Below are 25,416 nucleotides of genomic sequence, written 5' to 3'. Positions count from 1 at the left end.
TGTGTGTATCAAATAATGTATTCATGTTTGTAATTTTTACCTCCCGGTAAAAATCCTTAAAAGGGGGGAAGTGTGACGAGAATACACATAAATTAAGATGTTTGCTGGCCTGGGCTAGCACCAGTGGCCTCAGCAGTTGGTCTGCCACCTGTCCTCAGGGGAAGGAGAGATAAGGAACAATGAAGCAGCATTTGGAGATGTTAATGAAGGAGCCATCAGTCTGGGTATTGTCAAGAGCAGCTCCCCCTTTGAACCCTGAACTGTTTGAAGTGATGGACAGGCGATACCCCAGCAGGGGGATAAAAAGGGACCGGTTCGCTAAGGCAGGACACACACGACACCCGAGGTAACGAGACTCTGGAAGCGGTGCATCTCCCACGAGTCGGTGGGAAGTACCGGACCTTAAACGCACAGGGTGGAAAGGTACGATCAGCGGGAACCCGGTGTGTGTCCACCCTCGCTTGGGTGCCGGGTTCACTGCAGAGGATTGACCGCATCTGGAGGAGGGGTCACAGTCGGTGACCTCAGGTGACATCACAAAGGACCCGCCCGAAAGCTGCTTGTGAGCAATATCGCCGGTCTGTGAGTGGAAGCCGTTTCTGAATGATCAGTCGTTCTCGTTCTCTCTCTCCCTCCCCCCCCACCACGTTGTCCATCGCCATGGCAACGATTACTGCGAACTGAACTTTTGTGTCACCTTGAAATTGGTCATTTACCCCTAGACAACGATAGAGCTTGATTGATCCTGTTATCTTAATTCTGTGCACATGTGTGTTTATCATTGCTGAACTGTTGCATTTATTATCCTTTCGATTACTGTGTTGCTTGTTTCTTTAATAAAACTTTCTTAGTTCTAGTAATCCAGACTCCAACTGAGTGATCCATTTCTGCTGGTTTGGCAACCCAGTTACGGGGTACGTAACAGTCAGTTGTCCCTTTTGTGCATCATGGCCACAGGACCTTGGGGAGTTTGTGTGGGAATGGGGGGGCAGGGGGCAAGGGGCCTGTTTCTGTAATGCATCTCTCTCTCTCTCTCTCTCTCTCTCTCTCTCTCTCTCCCTCCCTCCCTCCCTCCCCTCCTGCTGGAACTGCAACGTTGCTGTTATTCAGTAAAGTCTTTGTCTTTACTGGAACTCTGCTCTGTTCTGATATATCCAACTTCCCAGACCCTGTTCTTTAGTATGTGTGAAAGGTTGACGTTAAACAGTTTCGCAAATGGCTTGATATGAGTATTATAACTTGTAAATCTGATGTAGGTGCTCTGGAGTATTTTTGCACACTTTTCCATTCCAAGCACACCTTTTCAACTGGGTTTAAATTTTTGACCAATATAATTACCTACAACAACTGGCAGTTCTATCAGCAAACTGTTGTGATGAACAAAGTATCTCACTGAATATGTTTTCACATTCGGTGTAGTCTTCATCAGCAATACTGAAGTGTACGTAATTAGATCTGTACTCTCACCTATGTCATGCCAATGCATTTAACCATATTTTCTCTTGAAATCTTACCGCATTCCACCTTTGCCACTAGTGGTGTAAATGCCACATAAGCACAATTCTCGATTTTTCAAATTCTTTTCAATTCTGAGGAGAATTGGTCTTATTTATTTTGTAATTATTGGTAGGATTCAATGAAGCAATCTGATTTCAGAACACAGTTGAACAATGCATGAATAAAAAGAATTAAAGTACAACATTTTAAGTGTCGTGGTTTTACAAATGACAAGGAGACGCTGAAGATTCTCCAAGAAGTTTTTAAACTTTAATTTGCAAATCAAAGACTGAGACAGTCAGTGAGCTAGCCGCTGAATGCCCACCGATCTTTTTGACACAGCATTCTTTATAGCCCCCCTTCTGGCTTAACTGCATTAGCATACCGCTGTATGTTTCGCTCTTAGCTAATAAATCAACCACCCTCATCTCTCTACTTGGTTACATTCTTCTTTCTCATAAGTTCAATAGTACACAGGTTTCATTCTAGCTAGTAAATCAACCACCCTTAACTTTTCTACTTAGCTACGTTCCTTTCTCATGAGTCCAATCATACACCGGTTTCATTCTAGCCAATGAATCAATGTTTACATAGTAAAATACCATAGGGATCCCTGCACACTCAATAACAAACACTTAATGCATAGTACAGGCATAGTAAACACCTGAGCAAACACTTGATGCACAATGAAAGCACACTTGAGTAAATACCTAGAAAACAGTCAGTGGTTTCACTATAGTGTTACAATGTTTTCCAATACAAGCAGACAATTGAGATTTGATTTTGGACTTCTTCATTGTTTAATATTTCACCACTTAATTAGTGTGAGATTTGCATTGTAAGCCCCTCTGCTTCCACAGCAGCTGCATGCTGAAGCAAATAAATACTATTACTACATATTGAACTTACAAAAGCTGAAATAATGCAGTTTTTTTTCTCTAAGAAATATTGATTAAATATTTGCTGGCAGATACAATGTTAGATTTACTTTACATTTTAAAATAGTTATCCTTTCAGTTGGGAGGTTTCTAATTGTGCAGCAATGAAAGCTGCTGACATCTTCCATCAGACTGCTGGGGTGGTAAGTATACTGCTTTCACCTTCTGTGCAGGGTCCGAATGCATCCAAACATAGTCCATAGAAACAATAGTGAATTTCTCAAGGGATTGTAAGAGGTAAATGACAAGAGTTGCTATTGAAAAGCTGGAATATGCAGCATCAATTACTTGTATCTTAAAGTAGCTTTGAACTGTCACTTAGCCTGTGTGTAATTGTGTGTGCATACATGTGGACACATGCTTCTGTGCATTTGTTTCCATGCTGGTTGTCTCACTTTCTGCCGTTTGTCAAAAATTAAGGGATCTGCAGCAACGTTATACATCTTCAAGGAGCAGTTCCTTGGAAGAGCGGCATCCATTATTAAGGACCCCCATGACACAGGACATGCCCTCTTCTCATTGTTACCATCAGGAAAGAGGTACAGAAGCCTGAAGGCACACACTCAGTGATTCAGGAACAGCTTTTTCCCCTCTACCATCTGATTCCTAAATAGACATTGAACCCATGAACACTACCTCACTTTTGTTATTTCTGTTTTTAATCTACTTAATACATACTTACTTTGATTGATATACTTATTTTTTCTATATTTTCATGTATTGCATTGTATTGCTGCTGCTAAGTTAGCAAATTTCATGACACCTGCCGTTGATAATAAACCTTATTCTGATTTCAATTGTAGATGTACAGGAGAGTGATTAAAGTGAAGCCAATGTCAGTATTTAAAAAGGAGCAAGATAAATGGCTGAAGGAAATGGAGCTAAGGTGGAGATAAGAGGAGAAATTGGGAATTTGATTGCTGGTAGTGTGACACACAGCAACCAGAATATAGGGCAGATTTGTATAGTGCTGCCAGTCTGCTGTTACGTAGAAAGAAAAAATGACCTGGATTGTCTTCTTTTGAGCTGAGAGTATCAAGAATAGATTTCATAGAGACAGTTAATAATTGAAAGGTTTTGGTAGAGTAAATAAATCATTTACACAGTTGGTTAGGTTTGTAATTGTACAATACAAATTTAACATATTGGTCAAAACACAAGATGATATGGAAAAAAAAATTCTGTTCTGAATCACTGTGATCCGGAATGTACTGAAAACATAGTGACAGCAGATTCAAAAAAATAAGATTTCATAATTAATTTAATTTATTAAGGAAGGATTTTGTGGCTACAGGCAAGGAGTGAGATTGTGGGACTAATTGATATATTGTTTCAGAAAACTAGCACTATCTGAGGCATTATTTGCTGCCTCATCACAACACGGTGGTGGAGGCAGATACGATAGGGTCTTTGAAGAGACTCCTGGATAGGTACTTGAAGCTTAGAAAAATAGAGAGCTATGGGTAACCCTAGGTAATTTCCAAGGTAAGGGCTTGATCAGCACAGCTTTGTAGGCTGAAGGGCCTGTATTGTGCTGTAGGTTTTCTATGTTTCTATCACAGAATCAGAATCAGGTTTAATATTACTGGCATATGCTGTGAAATTTGTAAAGTTTGCAGCAGCAGTGCAATGCAATACATGATAAATATAGAAAAAAATGAATTATAGTCATTATATATATATAAAAAATGATTGTTAAAATAGTAGTGCGAAAATCGAAATTTTAAAAAGTAGTGAGGTAGTGTTTATTGGTTCAATGTACATTTAGAAATTGGATGGCCTCGGGTAAGAAGCTGTTCCTGGATCACTGAGTCTTCAGGTTTCTGTATCTCCTTCCCAATGGTAACAAAGAGAAGAGGGCATGTCCTGGGTGGTGGTGGTGGAGCCAAATGGCGTTTTTCTTTGCTAATTCCATACTCTAATTATTTTCTGCAATCATACTGCATGCTCTTTATCACTACTATCTACTTCCTGAATTTACTTAGAAGCAGCCTGATTCTGTGTTTACAATTGTGCCTCTTTGTGCTGGATTTTCCTGCAAAAGAGAATAGATTTGTTATCATCAAATCCATTTATCATTTGAAATATTTCGGCTTTTTAATCTCAAGGGTAAACACATCTATTGTGAAATATCAAGTTCATGACATTAGATAGCGGGTGACAATTAGAGCTTGTATTTTGTTAATTGTACAGTGTGGTACTGCTCTTAATTGTCCAGTTGAGACACTCACTCTGTAGTTTGCTGCCTCGTCGCATTTCTGAAACAAAACAGTTGAATTGTCAAATACTACCATCTAACGTGGAGAAAAGGTATTACATCTTCTGTCATCAAAATTGAAAGTGCTAACAGATCAGGCCATGTCTGTGGGAAGAGAAACACAGTTCATGTTTCAAATCAAAGCCCCTTCATATATCAAACATATATTGCCTATATTTAGGCCTGGGTCTTGAAGCTTATTAATTAGCTTTGAGGGGGAGATAGTATTGAATGTCAAGTTGTAGTCAATGAATCCTGGTGAATGCTCTTCACTACCCAGAGGTTCCAGGGTTGAGTGAAGAGCCAGTGAGATGGCATCTACTGTTTATCTGTTGCTCCGGTAGGCAAACTGGAGTGGATCCAAATCACTTCTCAGGTAGGAATTGATATGTTTCATCACCGACCCCTCAAAGCAATTCATCACAGTAGATGTAAGTGCAATTGGACAATAGTCATTGAGGCAGGTTATCACATTCTTCTTAGACACGAGTATAATTTTTAGATTAGATTATGATATGAAGACACGCAGTCCTCCTTTATTGTCATTTATTAATGCATGCATTAAGAAATGATACAAGTTCTTCCTCCAGAATGATATCACAGAAACACAAGACAAACCAAGACTAAAAAAACTGACAAAAACCACATAATTATAACATATAGTTACAACAGTGCAAAGCAATACCATAATTTGATGAAGAACAGACCATGGGCATGGTAAAAAAAAAAAGTCTCAAAGTCTCTTGAAAGTCGCATCATCTCACACAGACGGTTGAAGGGAGAAACTCTTCCTGCCGTGAGCTTCCAGCGCCGCAAACTTGCCGATGCAGCATCCTGACAGCACCTGACCACAGTCCGACTCCGAGTCCGTCCGAAAACTTCGAGCCTCCAACCAGCCCTCCGACACCAAGCACCATCACTGCCGAGCACTTCAACCCCGGCCCCAGCAACAGGCAATAGGCAAAACTGAGGATTTGGGGCCTTCCCCTCTGGAGATTCTCGATCGCACAGTAGCAGCGGCAGCAAAGCTGGCATTTCGGAAGTTTCTCCAGATGTTCCTCTGTGCATCTTCACGTCTGTCTCCATCAAATCAGGATTGTGCACGGCCCCTATTTAACAAATACGATATCATTTCGGAGCGGCTGCACGCACTGCATTGCGCCGCCATCTTCTCCTCCCCTCCTGAAGCCTAAATGAAGCCTGCTGAAACAGGTGGGTACCTCAGACTACCAAAGTGAGAGGTTAAAGATGTCAGTGAATGCTCCAGCCAGTTGGTCAGCCGAGGTCTTTAGTAATTGCCAGGTACTCCGTCTGAGTCAGATCTGATTCCTTTACAGCAGAGCTGAGGAGGAATTTCTCTATCCAGAGTGTGGTGAATCTGCGGAATTCACTGCCACAGACAGCTGTGGTGAAGTCATAGGGTATACTTAATGCGGAGGTTGATATGTTCCTGATTAGGAAGGGCATCAAATGTTGTGGGGAGAAGACAGGAGAACGTGGTTGAGAGGGATAATAAATCAGCCATCAGTTTTGATGGGCCAAATGGTAAAATTCTGCCCTTATGTCTTATGTTCTTATCATCTTAAGTTGTTTAGATGAGCAGAATAAAGTTGTGTGGATATGTTTTCATTTGACAGTGAAGAAGATCATTTAAGTCTAACAGGTCTATATGGCTCTCAGAGCACTCCCATAATTCTGTCTTCATGTGGCTTCTTCCCTCTCACATGTCCTTCAACTCCACTCCTATGTTCCTACTACCCAATTATACTAAGAGTGGTTTACTGAAGCCAAATAATCTACCAAAAAGCATGTTGATTGTGATAATGAAAAAAATAGCAAGAAAGTTTCAAAAGTAAATTTCATTCTTGAGTATATAAGAGGAAATTAAATCAATAAAATATAAGTATTAGCACTGAGGATTTAGGATCAATTACATGTGGAATGTTCTGATTGATCTGTAGCCAGATGAAACCCTTTTGTTCCACTTTAATGGAACAGATGTACTTAAGGTTGTCATCATGTGTCCTAGCTCAGTCTACTCTCTAGTGGACATTGGGTAAAACATTCTTATACCGACAAAGAGTTTGTTTGTTATCTGTCTTTGATCAGACAGTCCTTTGAAAATATCCATGCAGTTCCATTTGAAAGACACGAGCAAAGGTTGGAAACAATACAGGGAAATGTCTCAGGGCTGTTGTCCAAGATTAAAGTGGTGAGTGGAAGGTGAAGAATCTTATGCTATTAAAACTGGGATGAAAGAGTCCGAACCTAACCCATTTATTTACTTTTATTAGCCCTGTACCCACTGAACAACTTCAACACCCAATCCCAGACATCCCACCCTGCAAACACTCATTTCAGGGAGGTAGCACCATCAATTTGCGGGAGACTCCCGGAACTTCCGGGAGAGGTGGGATGTCTGCAATAGAGTAGCTCCTTAGCAGCTAGCCAGCTAGTTTAAATAATTTTAGCTATGCTAATGAACAAATGACACCTGTTAAACTCACCTCAACATGTCTTTTACAGTCTTAACCCACCATGGGCAATAGAAAAGTCACTGTTGCAAACAGTGCAGCGAGCAACACTGTCATTATTTCTGACCCCTATTAGGCAGAAGTACACTTTATTGTAGTCTGGGGTGACGTACGTTTTACATTTTCTTTTTTTTGGAACACTCTGCCACGGCATGCTCTCTTTCTCTCTCTCCCTCTCTTTCACACTCTCAGTCTCTCGCTCTCTCTCTCTCTCTCTCTCTCTCTCTCGCTCTTGTGGTCGCTCTCACACTCTCTCTTGCTCTCACCCTCTCTCACTCGCTTGCTCTCAAAAAAATTGATTTCCGGGATATTGTATATAATTTGCGGGCATCAGGGAGACACTATTAATATGTGGGAGACTCCCGGAACTTCCGGGAGAGGTGGGATGTCTGCAATTCTACAGCCTACAGCCTATATGGCTATTGATCAATCCCCCTGATGGACCACCTCAAATCACAGATATATTGATCCAATCCCTAGCAAAACCACCAAATCCTGATCCTTCCTCCAATGATCACAGCTATCAGCTGCCTCCTCACTACCAGTTCTGTCTGTCATCAATTCCTGACAGTAAATGCAGCGCTAGAACGCATCACTCATGGGTAAGCCTTGACTTCCTCAGCAATTCCTAACTATGTTGTCTACCCCAAGCCCATGTTCCTGTGTGATAACTGCAATGTTTTTAACTGTGTAAAGTTATAGTTAGACATGGGTAAGGATGGATTCAGACACTGAGCAAGAACTAGGGAACTTACAGAGGTTAGAGCAGGGGTTCCTAACCTGGGGTCCGTGGACCTCTTGATTAACGGTAAGGCTCCATGGCCCAAAATGATTGGCAACCGCTGGGTTACAGGGAGTTGAAGAGTTGAGCTTTGAAGATGAGAGTGGATATGCAAGTTGTAGTGAAACAGAAATAAGGTAACTGCGGGGAGCTATATCTTGGTGCATGTGACAGTAAGAAACCAACGAAAGGGAAAGGAGAAGGGGGAGCAGATGAAGTTCAGTCGTGAAGGATCAGGAGTCGGTATTAAGAAGTAGACTGGAGCAGGTTTTCAAAAAAGAAATTAGAGAGGAATTCATAAAGTTAGGCAAGTATAGTACAGTGAAATAATAAAAACCAATGTCATTGACAACTAGGGTCAATAATACGAGCACAATACTTCTGCACGAGTTTAGGTAGTTTCTTTGGAAAGGTTGATGCCAGTAGTGAAGGTGGCTAAATTACAGAAGTGTACCCCAGTGTTACTATGTGGATATGCTAATGGACAGATTTGGAACTAAATTGGAATAAGTTTGTGCACCTATTCTGCAGTTTCCCTTATCATTATTTCCAGGATGCTCAGATAGCATCCTGTACTCTCCAGTAAGTACATTCTGGTCTTATGCAGTTCCGCTTTAGGTTCAAAAAGATCTGAGTAATGGATGCTTATAGTTCACTCCATCAATAGTTTCTGCATTCCTGAAGATGCTCGGATTCTCCAGGGATAAGCTTTTTACAGCGTTCTAATCATCTTTAAATGTTTCAGGAAAATTAACAACTGTTAGAAAGCCTCAGTAGCTTTGACAGGAAATGAACTTCAACTCCAGGCTCTGCCTGCTGCTGAAGACTGTTGGTACACTCCAAGCCAGTGTACCAGCAGTACATAAACTGAAGCCAAGTTGCTGCTGAGCGTAAGTGTGGATGGACAGAGAGCTGAATCCATATTGATCTGTGTGAAATCAGTCATAAAGTACCGAGTGAGCAAAAATTAATTGACAACTCGGCTTCAATGGAAAAGAATGTTTAACACTCAGAGGAAAACAGGCTGTCAATGTATTACTGCACTTTTGCCAAAGACCATTTCCAACCCAATGCCAATGAATGCAAAAGCAGATAATTACATTGCCAATGACTTATACCGCTCAGTGACAGGAAATGATTTCCAGTTGCCAATAAATGTATTGGCAGGAAAGAGGTGACATTTCATAGTTCCAAGTACATTTATTATCAAAGTATATATACATTATTTGAGATTTGTCTCCTAACAGGCAGCCATGGAACAGAGAAACCCAAAATAATCTATTAAAAAGGACTGTCAAGCACCCAATGTGCAGAGAAAAAAATAACAAATCATGTAAACACAAGCAAACAGAGTTCAGAACTGAAGTTCACAGAGAATCCATCCCCAGACCATTAGTTCAGGACAGAGCAGAGCAGCGAGCTGAACCGACCTGGCTGTCACCTCGGGCCCCAACACCCTGACCTTCTCAATCTGACCCGGAGCTTAGATCGTCGTCTATGTTCTGAATGCTTTGTGGTGGATAAACTAAGTGCCAAGAATTACCACTGTAATGCCCTGGTTCATATTTTTACTGTTATGTTGTATGTATTTCATTTTGGCAGTTCTGTAAGAGCAGCTTGTTTTCTGTTTGGGTTACTGTTGAAGATAAGGGATGATGTGGAATGCGTGCCATCCAATTAGCAGGAGGTTTTCTTGGTGAGGGACAATAAAGTTGGTCTTGGGCTTTTGTTAGAGAGGAGATGAAGAGAGAAGACACTGGGGAGAACCAGTCATAGCATATGATCAGTGGGAGACCCGTTTGTTCAAGATGGATTGCGAGCGACATTCGGAAGGTGGTGTGGACATTAACGCTGATGAGGACCCAGCTCACGAGTGACAGAGAAGTTCAAGATGAGCTCTCCAACTTGTGCATATTTGACTGTTTAATTAGAATGGGTCTTTTTCTTTTTGTTATTCTTTACTAACCCTTTAGTTCAGTTAAAATTCATAAATATAATTCCTTTAATTGTATGCAGTGTACTGTCTGTAATTTTGTGGCACCAATTTGTAACATGGTAATGGATTACACAGCATCCACAATCCACACAAACTGGGGTTTAGGGTGGGGTCACTCTCCAGTCTCAGGGGTTTGGCAGGGCTGGAGATTGTCTTCCCTCGACTTACACAGCCAGGGAAACCAGGGTGTTTCACCGATATGGGCTCAAAATACTTTTTGACCCCTTTTCTCCATACCAGCACTTTAATTTTCTTTTACTTTGCTGTCTCATCTGCATTATTTATTTGTTTTTTATAGTAACTTTTATGTCTTGCTGATGCCATAAAACAACAATTTTCATGACATAGAGTATGTCAGTGGTAATAAAGTTGATTCTGATTCTCCTCCGTGTTTTGAACATTTGTGTCATTTGCTCAGCTTCTGCCTTCTCTTTCTGAAAGTCCTGTTACCGCTGCATTGAACTGCCCAAGGGGAATTTCTTGAGTGTGTTACAGTAAGAATGAACTCCAGACAAATCAGGCTATGTCTGAGATTTCTTGTTGCCAGCTGCCATTGAAAGGGTTATATAGACCTCTTTATGAGACTATTACAATATATTGTTTCAAAAGGAGGCTGCAACAGCAGTTATCATCATATCAGGCCAGGCTATCAGGTGGAAAGGTGGGGGGCTTCTTTCTCAAAAGACTTCAGCAAATCATCAGTAGCATAAAGTAATTGAAGAGATCGAGAAAGAGGAATGCTTAAATACCAAGGAAATGTTCCAGTGCTGAGAAATTTATGGTAATTTATGATGCGGGGGGAGGGGAGAGAGAGCAGCGCGCTGTGCGTGCGCAGCCCTCCGGTGAAAAATCATATCATATCCATTAAATAGGGGCCATGGACAATTCTGATTTGATGGAGAGGGACGTGAAAGCACAGAGGAACATCTGGAGAAATTTCTGAAATGCTCGTTCACTGCTGTCGTTACTGCACGGTCGGGAATCTTCCGGAGGGAAGGCCTCAAAATCCCCGGCTTTGCCTGCTGCTGGTGACCGAGATTGAAGTCGAATCACTCGGACAGAGATGGCGCTCAGTACTTGGTGTCGGAGAGCTGATCAGAGGCTCGAAGTTTTCGGATGACTCAGAGTCGGACTGCGGTCCGGGCATGGCAGGGAGAGTTTTTCTTCCTTCTCCTGTCTGCGTAAGATATGAGACATTTGAGAGACTTTGAACTTTTTACTGTGCTCATGGACTTCTTCATCAAGTTATGGTATTGTTGCACTGTTGTAACTATATGTTATAATTATGTGGTTTTGTTAGTTTTTTCAGTCTTGGTCTGTCCTGTGTTTTGTGATATCACACCGGAGGAAATATTGTATCATTTCTTAATGCATGCATTACCAAATGACAATAAAAGAGGACTACGTGCCTTCGTAATCTAAATAACCTAAAAAATAGAAGCTTTGCACCTGTGAAATGTGTTCACTGTTGTAGAAAACACAGAGCAACAATTACAAACATAGCAAGGCATAGCAAATTGTAAATAGCAGTATGATCTTGCAGATAGTTTTAAATGATTTTTGTTGAGGGATAATTATTGACAAGTAAAGATGAGAATTACCTTGTCCTTCTTCAGAAAAGGTGGCAGCAGGATTTTTCCATCTAAAAAGGGTAGACAAGCCCTAATGTTATGTGTTATCTTGGAGAAGTGGCACCTCCAACAGTGCAATATTGTACTACACCTTCATCAGAAGTGAGAAGACAGAATGTGTCTTTGGTTCTTTGGACTGCTAGTACATGGCCCTGTAACTGAGAGGTAAGAGCGATACTACAGGATATAGTCTTATACCAGGGGTTCCCAACCTTTTTAATGCCATGGACCAATAAGCAAGGAGTCAGTGGGCCCCAGGTGGGCAACCCCTGTCACTTAGATAATCTTCTAATGGTTATTATAACTCGAAGTCACCTGAACCTCATTTGTGCTGTTGTACACAAACATCGACTGTGTTTAGACACACTCAGATGGCAAGCCATTGTCACCTTGTTCACTGAAGCAATGAAGGTTTTGCAGTCAACATCCACAAGAAAATGAGGTTCCAGCAACCCACTCCTACTGTACCCCACTGCCCGCTGACAATAAAGATTCATGGTGAGATACTGGAAAATGTACATCCCTTCCCTTACTTCACAAGCCAACTCTCAGTGAAGGCAGGCATTAATAATTAAATTTGTCACCTCTTTTAGCCATTTGATTGAAAGAGGGAAGCAGTATTTGAAGATCAAAACTCAGACCTGGATTCAGGGCACCACTACAAATGATTTGTAGGATGGCTGCACTGTGCCCTCTCTTCGCAACTGTGCTGCTGCTGGATTGTAATAAGTGTTTTACAATAAACACTAGCGCAAGACAACAAGGTTGAAACTTATGTAAACATTTAACATAATTTATTCACAATTTATATCCATTTTGTCGTCATATGTGACTTTTTCATTCTTTTCAATTTACTTCAGTGGATGCTTCTAATTCATGCCCACTCTGTCCCATGTTTTATGTTTACAGACTGTCTACAAAGCCTGGTTATGTTCCCAGTACTTTGAGGCCACACAGTTTCACTGTAGCTCCAGAATTCCATGCAAGCAGTACTGTTCAGAGGTCCAGACCAGGTGCCCATTCATATTACCAGACAATAAGGACCTTGTCCATGGTGGATCGCCAAGCTTCCTCTGTGCAGGTGAGTAATTTGATGTATAGTACAAACTTTAAGTGAGTAAGTATGTCAAAGCATCTTTATTGCATGTGATTGCAATTATAAACTTCTGTTCAATGTATGTTTCAGTATATGCATTATAATCTCTAAGCAAATGATCTACCTCCTTGTAAGTTTGGTTCATACATGATTTCCATAGGAGTGTCACATTGGCATTGTTATCTTTTTTATGTTTGAATAATAGATGGATATGGGTAAGCCTAGGTAGTTCTAAGGTAAGAACGTGTTCGGCACAGCTTTCTGGGCCGAAGGACCTGTATTGTGCTGTATGTTTTCTATGTTTCTAATTGCAATGGAATTTATGACAGGACTTTTTCTGGAAGGAAGGGTTTGGTTTTGAGAGGGAAAAAAAACAGTCTGCTTATTTGTAACTGCTTGAAACGCCAGGTATCGGAGATGGGAAGAGGGGAATATTTGCAAATCAGTGTTACCTTTGACCCCAGCAAGCTGACAAGGCCACTTATAAGTGAAAGGCTCTTGACATGAAAATGGACTGCAAACAGAAAAGCACCAGACTGTGTCTGGTTGAGTACAAGAGATACGTTAAAAGAAAAACAAATACAGTCTACAAAAGTAAGCTCTGTATTGGGAGTTAGATAGAGATGGTGGTGGTGGGGAAGGAGTTAGGGGTGCTGAAATTTTAAAAAATACCAAGCAAACAGCTTCTGAGAAGCAGGTCAGATGATCTATCCTATAGTGCTGCGGGCAACTCCAATATAACATGATCAGTGTCTAGCAGGATAATATTGAATTAGTATAATGAACAAAATTAACTATAATCTTTTCATGTGTACCAATAGTCAGCAATAAGCTTGTTGATCAATGCTAAGTTATTACAAAATGTAAAGTAATAAATTTCTTGGAAATCTGAAACATGGAGAACCAGAATGTTCTGGCATTGAGGCTCTGGGGCTGAGTCTGGTCTGTGACTCTGGAGAGAGGAGAGTGAAGAGGACTGAAGTGGTGATAGGAGGCTCCATAATCAGAGGGACAGAGTTGACATTCTGTGGGTGTGAGAGTGATACCCAGGCGGTATGTTGCCTCCCAGGCGCCAGAGTCAGGGATGAGTCAGATTGGGTCCACAACAATCTAAAAGGTGAGGGTTGTAATATTTATGTGACTCGGACACTGGTGTAGATTGAACCACCAATGTTTATTCACCAGACTTTCATTTTACTTCTCTACGTCCTGACGTCATACGCACTCTGATATTACGAATACTCACACAATACGTTACATCCCCCTTCTCAAGATTTTTTTTTACAACACTGTGAATTACCAAAACGATGCCTCTAGGTATGCCCCTCTTACAGTACAACAACTATGACATAAACTAAAAAAAATCTTACCTTCTTGTGCTGTATTCTGCATTGTATTTTACAATACTAACAACAGTGTATTTTCTTTTACTAACATAGACTAATAAACCTTTTATTTCACACCTTGGAACTTATGACATGTGTGACTTTGCCTCAAACTGTGTGTCTAGTCTCTGTAACTAGCTGGAAGTTTGCCTTGTCTCCCAGACCGTGTGTGATACAACTGTGACTGTGCTTGACCTTCATCCGTGTCAGTCTCTCAAGTGACCTCTGTGTTTTTGGGGTCTTCATCATTCTTGATGTCATTTGTTTCCATGTCTGTATCTGTGGAAATGCCCTGTGCATCTGTACATGGAAACTCATTCTCGCCTGTCTCATTTGGTTTGGTACGATGAGTTTTGCCGTTTTGAACATTAGTCCTGATACATAGCTGATTTCCTCTTTAAATGTCCAGTATTTCTGCATTTCCTTTGGAACATCTTTTCTTTCTGTTGGCCATCCATTCATTGTAAGGTCTCTTAGCATTTGCATTTCAGGATCATCTACAGTCGCTTTCCTGAACATGTTCAACTTCTCCTCAGAGATGGGTAGCTGAAGTGTAACCCAGTTGACCTCCAGCTCTCTTCCTAGCAACTCTTCCTTTTGCTCTTTGAGGTAAGCATGGCTCAAAGCATCAGCGATGTGCAGTTCTTTTCCTGGCTTATAGGTGACTGTGAGAGTGTACCTCCGTAGCCTGAGAAGCATCCTTTGCAGCCTCATAGGAGCTTGGTGGAGTGGATTTTTGAAGATGCTCTCAAGTGGTTTGTGATCACTCTCAACCTGGATTTCTTTGCCATATACATATTGGTGGAACTTCTCACACCCATAAACTATGGCGAGTAATTCCTTCTCGATTTGAGCTTATCGGCGTTGGCACTCCGTAAGTGCTCGTGATCCATACGCCACAGGCCTCTCACCCTGCAGTATAACAGCTCCTATTCCCTCTGAACTGGCATCCACAGACATCGTCACTGGTTTATTGACATCATAGAACTTGAGTGCTGGTGCATTGGTGACCAACTGCTTCAATGTGTCAAAACTTTTCTTTTGTTTGTCTTCCCAATGCCATAAGTGTTGCTCTCTAGTAGTTTTCGGAGTGGAGTGCTGACCTCTGATAAGTCTGGAATGAATTTGGCAAGATACTGTACCATGCCCATGAACCTCAATAGTTCTTCCTTGTCTTTGGGTGGTGGTAGCTGTACCACAGCTCTGACTTTTTCATCATCTGGTTTTAGCCCATCAGCACTGAGCACATGACCTATGTATTTGATCTCTGTAGTTCTGATCTTACATTTACCTTTGTTCAGTTTTAGGCTGTACTCACGTGCTCTCTCCAGGAGCTTCCTCAGTCTCTGATCATGTTCCTCAATTGTGTCAGCCCATATCAGCAAATCATCAATGATGTTGACCACCCCGTCCAGGCCTTCAGTCATTTGTGCCACAGATCTCTGGAATACCTCTGATGCAAAAGAAATCCCAAAGGGTAGACGCAGGAAGCAATTTCTCCCTATGGGCGTGTTGAAAGTGCATAATTTGTAACTTCCTTCATCCAGCTTGATCTGCCAGAAACCTTGATTTGTGTCTAATACTGAAAAGTATTTTGCATTAGGCATGCGGGAGACAACCTCTTCAACCGTGAGCAGCGGATAGTGCTCTCTTTTGATGGCTTGGTTGAGATCTTGTAGATCCATGCAAATCCTCTTTTTTTTTCTGTGACCACTGTCACCATACTATTCACCCAGTCGGTCGGTTCTATTTGTCTTGTTATGACTCCCATCTGTTCCATTCTGTGTAGCTCCTCCACTACTCGATCCCTGAGAGCTACTGGAATCTTTCTCGGGGCATGCACGACTAGTGCAATAGTTGGATCAATCTGGATATGGTGTTTCCCTGGTAAACATCCCAATCCAGAAAACAAGTCATCAAAGTCTTTGAGAATGTCATTTTCTTTTTCAACACCATAGATTCGCTTCACCAGGCCTAGCTTTGTGCATGTTGCTTTGCCCAGTATTGCTGAAACATGTTGCTGCACTATTTCAAACTTGATCTTGTATTTTTGACCTTTGTATACACAGGTGAGTGCTTTTTTGCCCAGTGGCGCCGTCTTGTGGCCGAAATATGCAACAAGCTTGCAGGTGGATTTTTCCAGTCTTCCTCTGATATCCAGTGAATTGAATGTTTCTGCCGACATTATATTGCACTTTGCCCCAGGGTCAAGCTTAAATGTCACTTTCCTCCTGTTTATTATCATATCTTGGGTCCAATCATCTTCATCCTCCATCTCTGCATTGTCAATATTCTTGATGCATACCTCCTGTTCCACTTCAACTGTGCCAATGAACATGTCACAGTTGCCCTCACCCTGTTCCACAGCATGCATTTTCCTTGCGTGCTCCTTCGATTTACACATCTTTGCAAAGTGATTTCTTTTCTGGCATAACTTGCATGTCTGACCAAAGTCTGGACATTTTCTGTATCCATGTTTATAACCACACCTGTTGCAATTAACTTCCTTTTGATCATCCTGTGGAGCTGGCTTTGTCCTACTCTTGTCAGTTTTCACAGTTTTTATTTTGTGCACTTCAACCTCTTCATTGAGCACTTTGACCTGACTTGACATGATCTCACTGGCACGGCAAACATCAATCGCCTTTTCTAATGTAAGATCTGCCTCTCACTTGATCATCTCGTACGCCGCATACAATCCTGTCATGTATTAAAGAATCATGCAGTTGTCCGAACTCACAGTCTTTCACCTTGCTCTTCAAATCTGTTACGTAGGCGTCTATGGTCTCCGTTGGTCCTTGAGCCCTCGTGAAAAACCGGTGTCGGATGTACGGTAGGTTTTTTCTCGGTTCACAGTAATCTTGAAACTTTTTTTTCAACACTTCAATTTTATCTTGCTCATCATCTTGGAAGACAAACGTGTTGCAAACCTTTATTGCCTCTTCTCCCACTACGTGCAGAAACGTAGCACATTGCACTTTCCCCGTCTTTTCAGCTAGGCTGCTAGCAGTGCAAAACAGCTCAAACTTCTGCATCCATATTTTCCAGTTTTCAGCAAGATTACCTTGTAGGCTTAAACTTGACGGTGGCTGTAACTGTGGCATCTTTTACGTGTCTTCTCTTCCTTTTCATTTTTCGCGTTTACTTCTGACACCGTGTAATATTTATGTGACTCGGACACCGGTGTAGATTGAACAACCAACGTTTGTTCACCAGACTTTCATTTTACTCCTCTACGTCCTGACGTCATACGCACTCTGATATTACGAATACTCACACAATACATTACAAGGGTGAGCAGCCAGAAGTCTTAGTATATTGGCACCAATGACATAGGCAGACAAGATGAGGACGTCCTGAAGAAAGATTTTAGGGAGCTAGGTAGAAAGCTGAAAAATTAGACCTCCAGGGTTAGTAATCTCTGGATTGTTGCCCTTACCACACGCCATAGAGGGTGATTTAGCAGGTGAATGAGTGACTGAGGAACTGGTTTAGGGGACAGAGGTTCAGATTTATGGATCATTGGGATCTCTTCTGGGGAAGGAACAGTCTGCACAAAAGGGACAAGTTACTCCTGAACCCAAGGGGAACCAATATCCTTGTGAGCAGGCGCGAAATGTCAGCTGTTCACTCTTTTCTATAGAAGCTGCCTGGCCTGCTGAGTTCCTCCAGCATTTTGTGTGTGTTACTTTGATTTCTAGCATCTACAGATCTTCTCTTTCTTGCAGGCAGGTTTGCTGGAGCTGTGGGGGAGGATTTAAACTAATTTGGCGGGTGGGTGGGAACTGGAGTGATGGTGCTGAAGATGAGGTAGTTGGTTTACAAACGGAGGCGGACTGCAGTGAGACAGCTAGCAAGCAGAGACTGTTGATAAGGCAGAATTGCGGTCAACAGGATGAATTGCAATGTGAAAGGCGGACAAAATCGAAAGGGGTGAATACAGGACTGAGGATGTTGTATTTGAAAGTGCACAGTATGTGGAATAAGGTAGAGGAATTTGTAACGCAGTTACAAATTGGCGCATTTGGCGTTGAATTCATCACTGAGTTATGACTGAAAAAAGATTATAGCTGGGAGCAAGGATACACATTGTATCAAAAGGACAGGCAGTTAGGCAGAGGGTGTGGCGTGGCTCTGTTGGTAAAAAGATGAGATCAAGTTGGAAGGTATATAATTACTGTGGGTAGAGCTAGGGGGCTGCAAGGGTAAAAAGGCTCTGATGGGAGTTATATACAGATCCCAAAACAATAATAAGGATATGATCTACAAACTACAATGGGAGATAGAAAATGTATGCCAAAAGGGCAAAGTTACAATAGTCACTGGGGTTTTCAATATGCAGGTAGATTAGGAAACTCAGATTGGTGCTGGATCCCAAGAGTGGGAATTTCTAGATTGCCTATGAGAGCTTATGGTTAAATCCAGGACTATCTATTCTGGACTGCGTGTTGTGCAATGATCTAGAATTGATTAGAGAACTTAAAGTTTAAAAAAAACTCTTGGGGGAAAGTGATCATAATATGATCAAATTCACCCCAAATTTGAGAAGGAGAAGCTAAAGTCAGATGTATCAGCATTACTGTGGAGTAAAGGGAATTACACAGGCATGAGAGAGGAGCTAGCCAAAACTGATTGAAAAAGAACACTGGCAGGGATGATGGCAGAGCAGCGATAGCTGGAATTTTTGGAAGCAATTCAGAAGGTACAGGATATATACATCCTAAAGAGGAAGAAGTATCCTGAAGGCAAGATTACACAACTGTGGTGAACAAGAGAAGTCAAACCAACATATAAGTCAAACAGAAGGCATAATAGAGCAAAAATTAGTTAGAGTTAGTGAGGTTAGAGTATTGGGAAGCTTTTAAAAATCAACAGATGGCAACTAAACACTCATTAAGAAGGAAAAGATGGAATATGAAGATAAGCTAGGATACCAAAAGGTTCTTCAGATACATAAAATGTAAAAGAGAGGTGAAAGTGAATATTGGACCTCTGGAAAACGATGCTGGACAGGTAGTAATGGGGTAACTTGAAATTGTGGATGAACTGAATAAGTATTTTGCATCACTCTTCACTGTGGCACATTAGACGTTGAATTCATCACTGAATCGTGACTGAAAAAAGATTATAGCTGGGAGCAAGGATACACTAGCAGAATGCAAGTAGTTGGAGAATGCCAGGGGTCAGAAGTGTGGAAAGTTGCCATTACTAGGGAGAAGATTTCTGGGAAAATGAAAGATCTGAAGGTAGATAAGTCACCTGGACCAGATGGTGTACAATACAGGATTCTGAAAGCGGTAGCTGAAAAGATTAAGGAGGCATTTGTAGTGATCATTCAAGAATCACTAGATTCTGGAATGGTTCCAGAGGACTAAAAGAAGAGAGAGAGGCAAAAGAAAGGAAATTATAGGCCAGTTCATCTGACCTTAGTGGTTGAGAAGATATTGGAGTCAATTGTTAAGGATGAGGTTAGGGAGTACCTGATGACACAGGACAAGATAGGACAAAGGTATGTTTTCAGCCTAAAACATTGACAGTACTCTTTTCCATAGATGCTGCCTGGCCTGCTGAGTTCCTCCAGCACTTTTTGTGTGTGTTGCTTGGATTTCCATCATCTGCAGATTTTCTCGTGTTTGACCTTGCCTGATGAACCTTTCGGAATTGTTTGAGGAGATTGCAAGTAGGATAGATAGAGGGGATGCAGTGAATGTTGAATATTGGTTTTACAGGAAAGATACATCACGGATAAAGCAGTGGCAGCTTGGCAGGAGGCAAAGAGTGGGAATAAAAGGAAGCTTTTCTGGTTGGCTACCAATGACGAGTGGTGTTCCACAGGGGACTGTGTTGGGACCACTTCTTTTTGTTATATATCAATGACTTGGATGATGGAATTGATGGTTTTGTGGCAAAGTTTGTGGATGATACAAAGATAGGTGGAGGGGCAGGTAGTTTTGAGGAAGTAGATAAAGTACAGAGGTGCAGAAGTACAGATGGAATACAGTGTTGTGAAGTGTATGGATGTGCACGTTAGTGGAAGAAATAAAAGGTTCTCCTATTTTTTTGAGAGAAAATTCAAAAATTTGAGGTGCAAAGGGATTTGAGAGTCCTTGTGCAGGATTCCAAGATGGTTAATTTTCAGGTTGAGTTGATGTTGAGGAAGGTAAATGCAAAGTTAGCATTCATTTCAAGAGAACTAGAATATAAAAGCAAGGATCTAATGTTGAGGCTTTATAAGACACTGGTGAGACCTCACTTGGAGTATTGTGAGCAATTTTGGGCCCTTATCTAAGAAAGGATGTTCTGACATTGGTGAGGGTTCATAGGAGGTTCACAAGAAGGATTCTGGGATTGAGTGGCCTGTCATATGAAGAGCGTTTGATGGTTCTGTGCCTGTGCTCACTCAAATTCAGTGACCTCATTGAAACCTATCAAATGTTGAAAGGCCTCAATAAAGTGGATGTGGATGGGATTTTTCCTATGGTGTGGGAAGCTAAGACCAGAGGACACAACCTCAGAATAGATGAGAAGGAATTTCTTTAACCAGAGAATGGTGAATCTGTGTAATTCTTTGCCACGGACCGCTGTGGAGGCCAAGTCTTTATGTATATTTAAAACAGTGCTTGATAGTTTCTTGATTAGTCGGGGCATGAAGGGATACAGGGAGAAGGCAGGAGAAGAGTGGCAGAGCATGATGGAACTGCAGAGCAGACTCGATTGGCCAAATGGGTCCAATTCTGCTCCTATATCTTACAGTTGTATGGTCTTAAAACAATCTGCACTTCAACGATATAACAAATTTGCCTAAGCCCAAGCAGTCAGTTTTGTTGCCTTCATGTACTTAATGACTAATTTACAAGATAGTTTGCTATTCTCCTGAACAATAAGTAATTTGAAATGTAACTAACTAATACTCTGCTCTCTCTTGTTTGGATTGCACATCTTTGCACTATCCTTTCATGAAAGGAAGCAGTTGAATATCTTTATATCAGGCGGCTGTTACATAAGGATTTCAAGTAAGAAAAAAACAATAAAATATGCCTCAATTATTACAAATGTTTGGAGAAGAGTATTAAATAAGAATGTGGGAATTGAAAACATAAATCCAGTAACTTTTCATATCTCTGGTTCAATCTATTATTCAACAGAGAAATACTTCACATAGTATTCCAGATGAGATCTCTCCAATGATTTAGAAAATTTAATCATTCCCTTTTGCTACCTAGTTCAAGCATATCAGTCTTTTCCACTACATCCATCTTTCCACTAAATCATTTTATCCACTTTTATTCCCCTTGTTCTTGGGGAGTCTTTCAAGGTTAAGGCTGACTTGCTTCCACTCCAGTTCTGAAGTAGTGGGATGAGGCCATTTGCTAAAGGTGGGCAGTTTAGAAGGTGATTCTGTCCTTCCACAATATATGTTGGGCTCCTGTGGAACTTGTTGCCATGGATGGCTGTAGAGGCCAAGACATTGGATGTATTTAAGATAGAAATAGAGTTCTTGATTGATAAGGGGGTTACGGGTTACGTGGAGAACACCAGAGAATATGTTCAAAACTACAATTAGCCATGACTGAATGGTGAAGCAGGCTCAATGAGCCGGATGGCCTAATTCTACTCCTATATTTTACAGTCTAATAGATGGTGAAATTTTGGACCAGAGAGTCAGCAACATAATTGAGTCAAGTATTCCCATGATATTGACAGAATCACAGCTGAAGAGTTCTTCAGTATCGGCCCGAGACACCAAATGTTTATGCATTTTCATAGATGCTGCCTGACCTGCTGAGTTCCTCCAGCATTTGGTGTGTGTCCCATGCTAGTACTGACTGCATATCTGTCTATGACTTCAGCTGTACTTTTGGAACTCAGTAGTATATGCCCTCCTGAGAGTATGGAGCATAAGTGATTCTGACAGCATTGAAGACTCTGCACTTGCTTGGTCATCAGCGAGTTGCAAGACCTTCTTTGTGTTTTCCACCCACCATACTCTACGTGGTTTGGGTCTAGGTATTTTTGGCCTTGGTCCTCAGATGCCCATGTCTTTTCTCTTGATGCTCTGTGAAGTTTCCACTCCAATAACATCTTTCATTAGCCATTAATTAGCTTCTGGAACTCATGGCCATGTTCATCAAACTAGTTTTGGCTTGTTCTGGTAGAAAAACCCAACATTTTCTTCACAGGTGCTAATTGTGGTGGATCTCAAAGCCATTGAGAAATTATGGGGCTCTGTGTTAGTTCAAAGTCATCAGATTATTTGTGAGGTGCTGTCTGAGGAGACCTATCCTTTAGGAGTGCTTGAGGTGTAGGACTTTGTGAATAAAACATGTGAGAGTCATTTCATGTGGCTAACAAAAGCCACAGCTCTTTACTTCCATTACGAAATAAACCAAAAGCAGTTGCCTTTCACTAATGTTACTACGTCAGACACTGTGTCTTAAAGTGAACACAACAACTCAATGACAGTGTTTGTGAATGATGTAGAACAATTTCCATTATGAAAAATATGTGTCATCTGTCACCCGTTAAGTTACTCTACAGAGGCATTCAACATTGATTTTATTGTGCCAAAGTTTTTTTTTCCTGCCATCGCCAATCATCTGCATTCCACTGCTGAACAACCTTCTCCCAACTCTCTTTCTGTGATCTTCCTGTTCCTGGTCCAGTGCTAAACTGGGCCTGCTTCACCATGCACACCACTCGTTCCTCTCTCCAAAACCAAATCCTGCCACTACCAGGGTCATTCGAGAAGGTAAAGGTAATTTCTATGCAGTCCTCTCTCCTTAGCAATCTATGTCCTACAACCCTGTATTCTATAACCAGAATAGAATTCTAGGTTTTGATCCCATCAGAATGTGAGATGGTCATTTCAGATGGCTCTTATACAGTTTGTCTTCTGCTTCCTGTCAATTAATTTTGCCTGTCTTCCAGGTTCTTGCTGATATGGATGTTTAAAACTTTGTTTCAAATCTCTTCTTTATGAACCTATCCTGTCCCCTTACTTCTGGATCCATCCAAATCCTGCTGATAAAACCATACTTTTTATCACCAGTGATAGGATGTTGTCACTTCTTTCTGATCAGACATTGACACTACCCCAATCAAATTACTTTTTCAAGTGCCTCGTCTATCTCTCTTGACTATTCCATCTTCCTTGGCTTACTTGTTCTTTTCTTCGAATAAATCCTAAGCTCTAAAATTTTGTTTTTTTTCCTCACAAATCCTAGCTCACATCTTCTCGCTCCAAGGCTCAGCAGTTTTGGAGAAGTTGTCACCAATATATTTACTATAAAAGTGCTGTATCTTCTTCACCATCACTGACCTATCGAAGCCTTCTTTAGGTTTCCTGATAGGCATCCAGCCAGTCTTCTTGTTTGTGGCCTGGAAGCAGTTTCCAAAATAGTTCACATCCTATTATTACCATACTTGCTGGTTTCCCAGCCATTACACTGTCTCCTAGGGCTTCCTACCCACCAGACCAAAAGTACCATGGTCAATAGTTTGAACTAGGTAGATTGTTAAAAATCACTGAGGAAGTCATTGCTAATTGTTTCACATTGGTGAGAAGATGTCTGATGAACAAATAACATTAATTATATTCTAAGTATCACATGAGTGAGACTCAAGTTGGAGTTTTAAATTGTGAAACATTTGGAATTATTTCAGAAGTTTCATAGCTGCCATTAACTGTTCCACTGTCTATGGTTACCAACCCAATAAACTATCAATATAAGACCTTAAGATATAGGAGCAGAATTGGGCTATTCAGCCCATAGAGTTTGCTTTGCCATTACATCATGACTGATGTATGGTCCCTCTCAGCACCATTCTCCTGCCTTCTTCCTGTAACCTTTGATGCCCCGACTAATTAATAACCTATCAGCCTCAGCTTTAAATATACTCAATGACTTGGCCTCCACAGTCGCCTGTGGCAATTAATTCTACAAATTCACCACCCACTGGCTGAAGAAATTCCTCCTTATCTCTGTTCTGAGGCTGTGCCCTCTGATCCTGGAATCGCCACTAGAAACTTCCTCTTCATCTGAGCCTATCAATATTTGTTAAGTTTCAATCAGATCTCCTTCATTGTTCAAAGCTCCAGCGAGTACAGACCCAGAACCATGAAACGCTCCTCATATGTTAACCCTTTCATTCCCTCCTCTGGAAGGTTCACAGGAATTATCCTGGAAATGAAAGGGTTAATGTATGAGGAGCGAATTGCCAAGAAGTCTCCTTCAATACCTCTCAGTTTAGATCTCGTTTTTCAGATGACAGTAATGCTGTCATCTTGTTATCCTTGCCTGCATCTTTATGACATGGATATGCTATAATTTCTTTATATTTAATGTTTTTGGTAATGCTAAATTTTGTACACCTGAAGTCTGTATATTCATGTTCACATGTTGATTTATACAGTTATATTGCATGAGCTCATAAAGGGATTCTGAAAGTTTGATGTTTAATCTGTGGTACAGTACTGCAAGAAAACTTCATTTAAATATTCAGTCTTTGTTTCTAAACAGGGTTGTCCAACAATCATCCAACTAACACTGAGCCAGAATGCTGTGATGTCAGATGGAAGTCCCGTAATGCAGCTTCAGATAAACAATCCAAAGGGACAAGAGGAACAAGCAAGCCAGTGCTGTGTCACAGGTCATCATTGACTTCATCAACAGCATCAAGACTGTGTAACACTAGACTCAAGCTGTATGTTCTGGTACTCCTTCTGTTGCATACCGTAGTGACGGCATCTACAGCGCAGACTAGTACTGGATTGGGCTCTGAAGGGCTGGCTGCTTGGGAAGATAACTCAACCAATGATGAGTAGGAACTTGCTTTTGGGTTTTGACTTTCACACTACAGACCCTATATTCAAAGGACCACAGTTGAAGCTGATAGAAATTGGATGCGTTATCCTCAAAATTACACCTTGCCAGATCATCTGGGTGACTGAAATATACACGTGAGACAAACTCATATGAAGGATATTACAAGCAGGCTTTCACAGACTGAAAGACTGCAACAAAAGACTAAAGATTATACCATTTTATACAAGTGTTTTAATGTTTAGACTTTTCCTTTGTTGAACTAGTTACTACAGACCTTTGGGTTCCTGGAACAAATTCTCTATACTAAATTCTATCTGTATTTCTACTCATTGTGTGCCTCCACCAGTAGGTTTTCTCATGTTACATTCTATAGGTTTACAGTAAGGCAAAAAATTGAAAAATCAACATAACACAACCGCTATTAACTCCCTTTCTCCCATGCTAAAGCTCCTTGTTGCTTTTTCAGGTCAAGCAT

At 41.1% G+C, this 25,416-nt stretch overlaps 1 protein-coding gene across 1 annotated transcript in view; it reads left to right on the top strand.

Moving 5' to 3' along the window:
• LOC140200329 (NALCN channel auxiliary factor 1) overlaps window positions 1-25,010 on the top strand; it is an 840,740-nt gene extending 815,730 nt beyond the window's left edge. Inside the window, exons 2-3 of the mRNA XM_072263510.1 lie at window positions 12,544-12,715; window positions 24,636-25,010. Coding sequence (XP_072119611.1) covers window positions 12,544-12,715; window positions 24,636-24,940 — 477 coding nt within the window. The 3' untranslated portion in view covers window positions 24,941-25,010. The remainder of the gene's footprint in view (window positions 1-12,543; window positions 12,716-24,635) is intronic.
• Window positions 25,011-25,416: the final 406 nt, after the last annotated feature.

This window comes from Mobula birostris, chromosome 7 (assembly GCF_030028105.1).
Source record: "Mobula birostris isolate sMobBir1 chromosome 7, sMobBir1.hap1, whole genome shotgun sequence".
NCBI classification, from domain to species: domain Eukaryota; kingdom Metazoa; phylum Chordata; class Chondrichthyes; order Myliobatiformes; family Myliobatidae; genus Mobula; species Mobula birostris.
This window is presented reverse-complemented; position numbering and strand designations above follow the sequence as displayed.